Source organism: Palaemon carinicauda, chromosome 45 (genome assembly GCF_036898095.1).
Source record: "Palaemon carinicauda isolate YSFRI2023 chromosome 45, ASM3689809v2, whole genome shotgun sequence".
Taxonomy (NCBI): Eukaryota; Metazoa; Arthropoda; class Malacostraca; order Decapoda; family Palaemonidae; genus Palaemon; species Palaemon carinicauda.
The window spans coordinates 21,760,178-21,772,677 of record NC_090769.1 but is presented as its reverse complement, the minus strand read 5'-3'; the positions used below and the strand labels follow the sequence as shown (position 1 = coordinate 21,772,677).

General features: G+C 35.7%; 2 protein-coding genes across 4 annotated transcripts in view; one reads left to right on the top strand and one right to left on the bottom strand.

Annotated features, from left to right (window-relative positions):
• Positions 1–12,500, bottom strand: part of Atg14 (autophagy related protein 14) — a 50,441-nt gene that overhangs the window by 30,946 nt on the left and 6,995 nt on the right. The gene's annotated exons all lie outside the window — the stretch shown is intronic.
• On the top strand, positions 3,049–8,655 carry LOC137634923 (uncharacterized). Its single transcript, XM_068367481.1, has 3 exons — positions 3,049–3,709; positions 6,907–7,136; positions 8,109–8,655. The coding sequence occupies exons 1-3, from the start codon at positions 3,286–3,288 to the stop codon at positions 8,529–8,531; spliced, it is 1,077 nt and encodes a 358-aa protein (XP_068223582.1). The 5' UTR covers positions 3,049–3,285; the 3' UTR covers positions 8,532–8,655.

Below are 12,500 nucleotides of genomic sequence, written 5' to 3'. Positions count from 1 at the left end.
GCAATAAGATCAAAAGTTTTTTATTATCACACAAGTTTCGTTCAGTATAATAAAATAATTGAGGTTTAATTCACACATGGCAACTCTGGACGCAAATAAGTTGCCATAGCCTCTCGGAAACGTTCCCGCCTCGCATTATCTTGGACAGAAGTTCTGGACCCTCTAAAGCTAGATAGTTCCTTTAGTGTCTGCAACCTAACCCTCCTTGTGAGCTAAGGATGGGGGGTTTAGGAGAGTCTATAGCCCTACCTGCTGAGTCATCAGCAACCATTGCCTGGCCCTCCCTGGTCTTAGCAGATATAGAAATACCCCCGAAAGAAAATATATCTACACGAACCAGTATGACACTTGAATATACTTTTATCAGCTCACATATAAACGACGTGTCCACAGAGATGTCAGTAATGGTACTTAAAAACAAAAAAGCAAGTGAATTTGAATAAGGAAAATTAATTTGAAAACAATAAAATATTTATGTTTAAGGACGCAATTACAGTAGAGCCACAGGAAGTTTTATTCAGTGCAAAACAAAATAAAATTTAAAGTAACAAAGGCAGATCATGAATGGCAGAGGAAAGGGACAGTGACAATGCCCTAGAGGCCTAGACCATATATACATATCAGCGCCCAAGCCCCCTTTCCACTCAAGCTAGGACCAGGGAGGGCCAGGCAATGGGTACTGTTATCTCAGTAGGTAGACCTGTATAGGCTCCCCCAAAACCCTCATCCTTAGCTTACAAGGATGGTGAGGTTGCAGACGCTAAAGGAACCAACGAGTGCGTCCAAGCCCCCTTTCCACTCAAGCTAGGACCAGGGAGGGCCAGGCAATGGCTACTGATATCTCAGTAGGTAGACCTGTATAGGCTCCCCCAAAAACCCCATCCTTAGCTCACAAGGATGGTGAGGTTGCAGACACTAAAGGAACCAACGAGTGCGCCCAAGCCCCCTTTCCACTTAAGTAGGACCAGGGAGGGACAGGCAATGGCTGATGATATCTCAGTAGGTAGACCTGTATAGCCTCCCCCAAAACCCTCATCCTTAGCTCACAAGGATGGTGAGGTTGCAGACGCTAAAGGAACCAACGAGTTTAAAAGGGATTCGAACCCCAGGCAGAAATTCATATCAGATGGAGCTCAAGGGTTAACCAAGCAAATCCATAAGTTAAGGGTTGTGGTGGCCAATGTGGTTACGTCCCTGACTGGTGATCGCCAGACAGGGGTTCGAGTCCCGCTCAAACTTGTTCGTTCCTTTGGTCACAACAACCTCACCATCTTTGTGAACTAAGGATGAGGGGTTTGGGGGAGCCTGTAGGTCTATCTGCTGAGTCATCAGCAGCCATTGGCTAGCCCTCCTTGGTCCTAGCTTGGATGGAAAGGGGACTTGGGTGCAGAACATATGTAAATATGGTCAGTCTGGAGCATTGTCCTGCTCGACAGGGTAATGTTACTGTCCGTTGACTCTGCCATTCACAGTAACCTTTATGATAAGTATGACAAACCACTATATATGGCATTAAGAGATTATGAGAAAGCTTTTGATTCTGTCAAAACTTCAGCGGTAATGAAAGCTCTTCGGAATCTTATGTAAGAACACTTGAAGATATATATATACATGAAAAATAGCAATCTTAAAACTACAGGAAATACAGCAATCCTAAAACTACATAAAAAAAATATTGAGAAAAATCCAATTGAGAAAGGAGATAGACAGAGACCTTTAGCTCTCCTAAATTACTCACAACGTGCCTAGAAGTTTTTAAGAATTTAGAATGGGAAAATTTAAGAATTAAAATCAATGGGGAATCCCTTAACAACTTAAGATTTTCAGATGACATAATTCTATTCAGTGAATCATGGGAGGAATTGCAAAAGATTATTAAAGATTTAAAGAGAAAGTAGAAATTTAGAACTGAAAATGAATATAAGTAAAATTAAGTTAATGTTCATTAAAAATGTAGACACAAGAAATAAGGATTATGAACCACTAAAAATTTTTAATAAATATACATACTTAAGACAGACATTAAGTGTTTCTACAGGACATAAGACAAATCAAAAGAAGGATAAGAATGGGATGGAGAACTTTCATTAAACAAAATGAGATTATGAAAACTAAAATCCCTCTTTCTCTAAAAAGAAAAGTATTTAATCAGACGGTCCTACCAGTATCAATTTATGCATCAAAAACTTTGACCCATACTAAAACCTTAGAACATAATCTACTTACAACTCAAAGAGCTATAGAAAGAATAATGATGGGAATAACACTACGAAACAGAAGAGCAAAATGGATATGATAGAGTAGAAGATATTCTAACAAGAAAAAGAGACATGGACAGGACATGTAAAGAGAATGACAGATAATAGATGGACACAACGAACAACCTAATGGGATCCCAGAGACTGCAAAAGAAGCAGGAGAAGGAAGATAAGACGATGAATTAACGAGATAAGAAAATTTGAGGGCATAGCCTGGCATAAAAAGACCATAAACAAACAGCTGGAAGGACATGTCTGAGGCAATTTTGTAGTCCTACAGTGGACTAATAACGGCTGAGGAGGATGATCATATGAATGAATACCAATGCCAACAGTACAAGAATGCTCCTTTGCATAAAATTCATCAACAAAAACAATAAGTCATCGCACAGAGTAAACATAAAACATATACAAAAGCATACATAAGGTTATCCCCTCCTAGAGTGACATCACAGTGGGCGTGGTTAAGAGGACTAGAATGGTGCCTCGCCATTGGCTGCTTATTTTACGTTGCCAGCAGCTTATTAACTGTATGATTTTAAATCTACATCAATGACGTAGTCCGGCAAGACATATCATTCAAGACTACGATTATAGATATTCCCATAAACCTTTAAAAAATGGGAACATGAGCTTAAACTACAGGGTTGGCGTTTAATAAAATCGAAAAGAGGGACTACCTCATTACCCGGATGTATAACCTGGAAGAAACTGGACACGATGGAGCAAGGTGACAGCGCTGAAGAGAAAGAAAGAATGTACTCAGCCTCAGTATGTTCATATCTGAATCCAGAGCAAAGACGTTTTATCTATTACTCAGCGCCTTTTGTTTCTTTTCCCCGACAGGAAGTGTGTTGCGACACATACCGTAAACAAAGAGAAGATTTAAAGAGTATATAATGAGAAGCGACCTGACAGTGAGTTTAGATTGTGAGTGGTTGAAGACACACTGGTCGCGGTCATATAAGTGAGTTTTCCCATATTCTACTTGATAGAGAAGTGTGAACATTTAATTCTTTAAAGCAAAATGGGTTTCTCAAGCAACGCGATACTATTATGTGTCATTACGTACATTGTCTTGAATACTTTAACGGATATCATATGCAGCGTCTCGGCAGCCCCAAACCTCGAACTGGACACAACCAGAATTTACTTCCCTCACGAGCTGGAAGACCTCCTGAGAGCCACTGCCCTTCAGAATTGCATGAAGGATCCTAACTGCAACCCGAATGTCCCCGTGGGAACGATTGAAGCCCGTTGTTCCCTGAGGGCGGGGATAGACAACGTGCCCTCAGTCTCCTCAGAGAGGATAAGCTTGAGAACGGGCTCCCCCGGGGAATGCAATCCTTTCACGGGCGAAGTCCTATGGCCTGCTACGGGAGAATGCGTGACGCTGCTCACGCAGGGGCCTTGCCCTCCGGAACACTGGGTCAAGATGAGAGTGCCAGAACGTGAGTACCATCAACAGTGGCCGTTATGGCATCAAAAATGTATATAATGTTGAATTTTATTTTTCTATATCATAATTATTTTTACATTTTCAAAATTAGTTCATATAATCATAACATACATTTATACGAATACTTATGTCTTAAAGTACATTTTCCATTCTTTTTAAATGAGTTAAATACCCGATATTATTACTAACTCATTCACATTTCGTAAAGTTAAAAGCACAGAAAGGATAGTTTAATAATACATTTATACGAATACTTATGACTTAAAGTACAATTTCATATTTTAAATGAGTTAAATCCACGATATTATTACTAACTCGTTCACATTTCGTAAAGTTAAATGCACAGAAAGGATAGTTTAATAATACATTTATACGAATAGTTATGACTTAAAGTACAATTTCATATTTTAAATGAGTTAAATACTCGATATTATTACTAACTCATTCACATTTCGTAAAGTTAAATGCACAGAAAGGATAGTTTAATTTTATACGAATACTTATGACTTAAAGTACATTTTCCATATTTTAAATGAGTTAAATACCCGATATTATTACTAACTCATTCACATTTCGTAAAGTTAAATGCACAGAAAGGATTGTTTAATTTTATACGAATACTTATGACTTAAAGTACAATTTCATATTTTAAATGAGTTAAATCGACGATATTATTACTAACTCGTTCACATTTCGTAAAGTTAAAAGCACAGAAAGGATAGTTTAACATTACATTGGTTAGAGTCTTGATTTTATGATTTTGTGATAAGCCTATATACCCTACGCTGGGAGAATATACGCAAATAAGCCTAATGCTTGAGTTAACCCTCTTCCATCTTATGACCGTAACAGATATCTTGAAGAAAAAAAAAAGAAAAAAAAACCTTAACCAGTTTTCACCCAAGCCTTTTGCTTCCAACAGTTCGAGGTCATATGTAAATTAACACTATTTTGGGAGACCATAAGCTCTAGGTAAAATAATAATCATAATAATGGTTGTGAATATTGATTGCTTATTATTATTATTGTTGTTATTATTACAAGCTGAGGTATAACCCTTATTGGAAAAGCAGGATGTTATAAGCCCAGGGGCTCCAACAGGGAAAAATAGCCCAGCGAAGAATGGAAACAAGGAAATAAATAAACTATAAAAGAATAATAAACAATCAAAAGAAAATATTTAAAGAACAGTAACATTAAATTAGATCCATCATATATATAAATATAAAAAACTAAAAACTGAAAAAAAAAGAGGGAGAGAAATAAGATAGAACACCAAAGTGTACCCTCAAGCCAGAGAACTCTAATCCAAGACAGTGGAAGGCCATGATACAGTGGCTACACCACTACCCAAGACTAAAGAACAATGATTTGATTTTGGAGTGTCCTTCTAGAAGAGTTAGCTCCTTGCCGTAACTAAAGAGTCTCTTCTACCTTTACCAAGAGGAAAGTAGCCACTGAAGTGACAGAAGAAATTTTTGTCGTGTGTATGACAGAGGAAAATGTAGATAGAATAGGCTAGACTATTTTCCCTTACAGAGCAAAATTACAATAACACAAACTCACTTTAGTGACAATATTATGAAAAACAACAGATTAAAGAAACAACCAAATGAAATTGGAAGACCTTGAAACCACAGCTCGTCTGTTTACTCAGCTACCTACGCGTCATATCCCTCGCTGCGACTGTAGATAATAGTTCACAAAATCTATCATCCTACCTTTTCTGTTTTGTTTATTTCCCTAAATATGAATCACAATTGAAAATTATTACTTTTAGAGTTGGTTACTTCTGAATTTTACGGACTGAAAACTGTTAAAATAGTATATGGTCATATGTCCGTAAAGATAGTCTAATAAACCGAGAAGTTGGGCATTTAAATTCAAAGGGTCGTAAAGAGAGAGAGAGAGAGAGAGAGAGAGAGAGAGAGAGAGAGAGAGAGAGAGAGAGAGAGAGAGTGTGTGTGTGTGTGTGTGTGTGTGTGTGTGTGTACAGTAGCTTCAAAATGTTAAAACCAAATCAAATTTCTACTTTCCGAAAGAACCAAACGTCAGGGAAAGTCGTTATGCAATGATTTTTTTAGCTTTATATATATATATATATATATATATATATATATATATATATATATATATATATATATATATATATATATATATATATATATATATATATATATATATATATATATATAGTATATATATAATATTTATATAGATATATATAGATTTATATATAATATATATCTATATATATATATATATATATATATATCAAATTCAGCTTCTTTCAATTACCATCTAATCAACTTAACAATTAACTTTTAGTATTTTGGCATCGTCAGCCAAAATATCAATAATTCTTTCAACTATACAAACTAAAAGATTCATATAATGAATTACACCTATCATAAAAGCTAGGTAGAGTTCTCTTGCTTGAGGGAACACTCGTTTAAAGGATTAAAGGTTAAAAGGCCACACATGAATGGCAGGGGCAAGGGACAGTGACATTGCCCTATCAAGCAGGACAATGCCCTAGAGACTGACCATATATACATATGATATATATGCACATGATTCTATCTTATTTCTTCTTCTTGTTTTTATTTTGAAGTTTTGGTAGTTTACATACAAAATATTTAAGTTTAATGATGTCACTGTTCTTAAAATATTATATTTCAATTGTTCATTACTTCTATTTCAGTTTATTCATTTTCTTGTTTCATTTCCTCACTATTCTTTTTTTCCCTGTTGGAGCCCTTGGGCTTATAGCATCCTGCTTTTCCAACTAGGGTTGTATTATTATTATTATTATTATTATTATTATTATTATTATTAATAACAATAATAAATAATATTAATAAATAATAAATGATAATAATAATTATACTAATTATTAAATGATAATAATAATACTAATAATAATAAATAATAATAATAATAATAATAATAATAATAATAATAATAATGCTTTTCCAAATAGGGTTGCATTATTATTATTATTAACAATAATAATAATAATAATAATAATAATAATAATAATAATAAATAATAATAAATAATAAATTATAATAATAATAATAAATAATAAACAATAATAATAATAATAATAATAATAATAATAATAATAATAATAATAATAAATTGATGACCAACAAGACGGCAACTAATTGCATTTACTTCCCACAGTGGTGCCAGTCTGCGAGCGACGGCCCTGCAACGAACTACAAGCACTCACGGCCAATCGGTGCCTGAATACACAGGACAAATCACCGTGCCCTGCTGGAATGAGCCTCGTCAACAACGAATTCGGCAAGGGGGAGTGCGACTGTGACCCTGGCACGGCCTACCACGCCTCTACCAGAAGATGCTATAAGCCCTTCTCCCAGGGGCCTTGCCCTCCTGGCCATGTTATTCAGGTGAAGTGATTTCTTGTTTCCTTGTATTTTTAAACCTACATTTTAATTTTTATAAATTTTACATTTTTAAACTGAGCAGATTTTTTTCAGATTTTGTTAACTGACTTCTTGATTTTAATTTCTTTGAAGTTTTCATTAATTTTTTTCATAAATTAAAATTTGGATATAAATTTCGATTTCTCATAAATCAAAATTTGGATATAAATTTCGATTTTTCATAAATCAAAATTTGGATATAAATTTTGAGTAATTTGTAAAATAGATTCCATTTAGCGTTTTTTTGGATTTTCTAAACTGACTTTTTGCATAAATATTGTCTTATTTAATTATCCAACTAATCTTTAAATTTTAATTTCTTTGAATTTTTCCTTAATTTTTTCCTACCTTAAAATTTGAATATAAATTTCAATTAACTCATGAAATAGATCCCATGTAGTGTTTTTGGATTTTGTAAATTGACTTTTGGCAAAAATATTGTCTTATTTAATTATCCAACTCAAATTTTAATTTTAATTTCTTTCAAGTTTTCCTTATTTTTTTCTGGGTTAAAATTTGGATATAGATTTCAATAAAATGCCTCAGGCACGCAAACAGTTAACTTATTATCAAACCGTCAATCATCATTTAACTGTACTATATTGACATATAAATGGGACTTACATATCCATTTTAATTCTGTTAATTCCACTTTCCAATTTTCTTATTTAATTTACTGCATTAATCAAATTAAGAAAAATTCTCAATGCATCTAAACTCCACTATAAAAAAGTTGACAATCAACGAGATAGTTGAAGAGAAAACTAAATTATTACAAAAAAAAAAAAAAAATTCACACCTCACTTATTCCTGCTGTAGCATATAGTTTTTATCAACATAATTATAAAACGAAAAGTCCAAGATAATACATATTCAAATACAGAATGCATATGAATAGAAATGCTGAAACTAATTTATCTATTACAACCCCTACAGGTAATAGATAGCGAAAGAGTTGGAACTGCCAAGTGTTTGCCGAACATGTGCCCCGAGGAAAACATGGTCATGCTCGACAACAACTGCCAGGTGTTAGATTCTAACCCCAACAGCAAGGGAACGTGTTACTTCCTCGACACCCAGGGCCCTTGTACCTCGGGCATTCTAACCATCGACGAGGTTCTCCTCGAACCTCTATGTTTCCTACAGACAGAGACCCACAGCATCTTCAATCTCCCGAATATCAGGAGATGCCCGAGGGGGTCCATCCGCGATAGCCAGGGACGCTGCCGGCAAGACGTCTCCAAAATGTTTGGAAGACCCCCCGTCGTTACCAGTAGGCCAGGGACTGAGAATGGGAGGATATGCCCGACGGGGCAACTCTTACTTGGGGGCTTCTGCTATCGCTTTGCTCCCCTTTAGGCCGACGCCATTTCCAGATTCGTAAGGAGTAGAATACTTAACAGCAAACCAAAGATATAAGTTTAGGGAATCGTGCCTTTTTTGGAATCTATGCAGTTTCTAGAAATAAAGCTATTTTAATCATTCAGATTTTATATCCTTTTTATGAAGCAATATGACTTTAATTCAAGGATTATTACACATGATTTTAGATTTGTTTTTCTTGGTTTCTATAATCACCATTCCTGTAGATTGTGACAGGACTTGATCAGCAATTACAATGTAACATAGCAATAAATTTCAAATGAAAAGTTCAGAGACTGAGAAAAATCATGACCAAGTAAATATTATGAAGAATCCCAAGTTTTTTATTTTAGATACTGTACTGTATTATAATTTACCTTAAAGAATTGCAATATTGTACTGTACTGTCCTATATAGATAGTACAGTAGTTAGTAAGAGCTAGAAATGAAACTACAGTACTTCTTAGATTGTGCAAACAAATTTCTAGTAAAGGCTAAATGGAAGCTTCCTAACAATAAAAGTATCATCATCTAATGACTCGTCAAACCAAGGAGGTGAAACACTTAAATGACCGTGGAAACAAAGGCCCTTACACACAAACACCAATCATTCACCACAACATTCTAAATCTAAATCGAAACAAAGGCCCTTACACACAAACACCGATCATTCACCACTACATTCTAAATCTAAATCGCCTATCACCAGAATCAATACTCTGCCCAATAACCTGGACTGGATTGGGTACAGGTTAATGATAACCTGCGATAACTTGCTCACATTAACTGATAACCAGCTACCTCGCACCAAAGATTCTTATGGACATACTATGGAAAGACCAACACAGATCTTTGAAAGCCTGTAAATAGTACCAGAGGATGATCAATCCCATAATGACACCAGTCGAAGCAACAAACACTTCGAAGACATGAAGATACACACAAATAAACACAACCTCGGAAAGGGCCAAAGAAATGTGAGGGTTTAGCCAGGTGACAGCTAAGTCTAACCCCTGACTCACCAGCCACAATAATTACCTTATCAGCATGCTTCAACAAGCAAACCAGCATTACAAGAAGGAAACTCCTGCCGTAAATAGATTTTAATACTTTACTACAGGAGTACGTGCGAAAAACCTTCGAAGTTTACCGTAAATATGTCGACCACGGATGATTCCAAGACAAAACTATTCGACAGTACTATACTCTGATTTCAACAGATACTCCTCCAAACATTTGGTAGGAAGTAAGTTCAAGGTAGGTTATGAGGTTCAAAGAAACCAGAGCCACGGTTACCTATAGTCAATTTCTTTTAGCGACGCAGATTTGCACCGGCTCGCGGCGGTGCCCTTTTAGCTCGGAAAAGTTTCCTGATCGCTGATTGGTTAGAATTATCTTGTCCAACCAATCAGCGATCCGGAAACTTTTCCGAGCTAAACGGGCACCACTGCGAGTCAGTGCAAATATGCATCGCTAAAAGAAATGGACTATAGAGACTTAGTGGCCATGCAAGAGGACCCTTCATCAGTTAAAGCACAGTATCAAACAAATTATTTTTCAAATTAAGTATAAGGTCCATGAATTTTCAAACGCTGGTTAAAGATATTGTGTTAAATGAGGCTTTAAAGAGTACTTTATGTTTGCCCTTATACCTTTTGAATTGGATTTATGGAAATTCCATCATATGGCCTAGTGTAAGGCCTGGGAGGTTGTGTTAAAAATGGTTGGTTGTGTGAAGTCCTTGTCTTTAGAGAGGGCTGGCAAGAAACATTTGTTTCCTAGCTGCTTTTATTGTGTTTTTGATGCACATAATTACAGTGATGTACTAATCAGTTTGTTTTTCCCTTTCAAAAAACCCATTCCCCAAAACAGTACCCCATATATGTTAAGAGGGTTCTCTTGCTTGAGCGTACTCTCAAGCACATTTTTCCGTCTTATTTCTCTTCCTCTTATTTTAAGTTTTTATAGTTTATATATGAAAGATCTTGTTTTGTGAGCCTTTCCCCATTTTTGCTTAGGCATACTAATCATTTTAGCATATCCTACTCCCAAATGTAAAAATTGTGAATGAGTCATAGTAAGAAACGGGCATTTTTCTGTGGAAAACCATAAAAGAGTAAATGGTACCAGCATCAATAATGAAATACAGTTGAATAAAAACACAATAATGTTTGGACAAAGGTATGGTTCATACATATAACAGTAAAGACCAAGAATCACTAAGAAAAACAATCCACTATACTAAGAGCATGGTTACTTGGAAAGATATCTACATGAATGCATCATAACCATACGAACCTAACCCTAGCCTAACCTACAGAACAGCATCCTACCTGAACAGGGAGGATTTCACAACCTTGGACCCTTAAAAGTATGATATTGGTACAGGTATTTGCTGATACTTCATATCCTTACATACTTAATTTAGGTATTAGCATCCTTTCTGAGCTGTGTATTTTTCCCTTGGAAAGTTAGAGGGGAGAGTAAAGTTTTACAGCACTGGAGATCACATACAGCACTGTTCATAGAATATCTATTCCCTACTATGTTAGTGGATGAACATACACTGGGCGGTAGATTGCGCCGCAGAAAATACTGCTTCCTCACTCCACTTCAGAGTAGAGTAGAGCAAAATCGGATGAACATAAACTGGGCGGTATACTGCGCTGCAGAAAATACTGCTTCCTCACTCCACTTCAGAATAGAGTAGAGCAAAATCGGATGAACATACACTGGGCGGTATACTGCGCTGCAGAAAATACTGCTTCCTCACTCCACTTCAGAGTAGAGTAGAGCAAAATCGGATGAACACACACTGGGCGGTATACTGCGCTGCAGAAAATACTGCTTCCTCACTCCACTTCAGAGTAGAGTAGAGCAAACTCGGATGAACACACACTGGGCGGTATACTGCGCTGCAGAAAATACTGCTTCCTCACTCCACTTCAGAGTAGAGTAGAGCAAACTCGGATGAACACACACTGGGCGGTATACAGTACTGCGCTGCAGAAAATACTGCTTCCTCACTCCACTTCAGAGTAGAGTAGAGCAAAATCGGATGAACACACACTGGGCGGTATACTGCGCTGAAGAAAATACTACTTCCTCACTCCACTTCCGAGTACAGTAAAGCAAAAACAGTTATATTTCTATTCAATTATTTAATTCAGGAATCCTGAAAGTTCCCTTAAATTGGGTACAGTGATAGAAACACCTAGGTGCATCATTTGACTTTCTTATGAACCTTCATGAATCGGATATCAACCACAGCTTGATGTGAGGTTTATCAACACACTTTTAGTAAGTCTAATATTGAATCCCAGAAATATTAACCCCATAATCCCAAAGAACTATCAATGCTTAAGAATTACCGTTGTTAGAAAGAATAATACTTGAATTAAAAAAAGTAAAAAACACCTTCAATTCACAATATCGGTCCTGATTCACTAATGCTCACTGTAACTTGATAGTCTTGAGGCTAATTTGCATATTTTACTCTATATGAAAAACATTCAGCTTTGTCCTAAGGGCCTGGCCTAACCTAGTTAACTAACTTATTACAAAATAAACATTACCGGACTACTCATTAAGCAATTGAGGACATAATTCACACATACCATAATTTACCTCTTTACAAAATAATTGACGATCATCAACTGCGCTTCTATTTTATGAAAGACCCAGTGTTGGCATTAGGCTAGCTTGATAAAAAACAACATACAAAGCCTTTGTAGTTGGTTAGGACGAACTGGGTCAGGAATTCAAATGTAGGTAAATATTTACTATAGCACAATGTTCCTTACGAAAAAAAAAGTGTTCCCGGTGTATTTATATGTACTTTGAACTGTTCTAATGCAAATAATTGGGAGAAAACCATATTTTTCAGATTTTTCAGATTTTAGACACTTCAATTCAAAAAGTTATGACTGAAAAAACACTTTCTAAAAGGTTAACAAACACAAGAAC

Excerpts from the sequence above, each read along its gene's own strand:
- LOC137634923 (XM_068367481.1), top strand. The coding sequence starts at position 3,286 with ATGGGTTTCTCAAGCAACGCGATACTATTATGTGTCATTACGTACATT. Across the intron at positions 3,710-6,906 it reads CAAGATGAGAGTGCCAGAAC|TGGTGCCAGTCTGCGAGCGA; the intron begins GTGAGTACCATC and ends TACTTCCCACAG. Across the intron at positions 7,137-8,108 it reads CTCCTGGCCATGTTATTCAG|GTAATAGATAGCGAAAGAGT; the intron begins GTGAAGTGATTT and ends CAACCCCTACAG.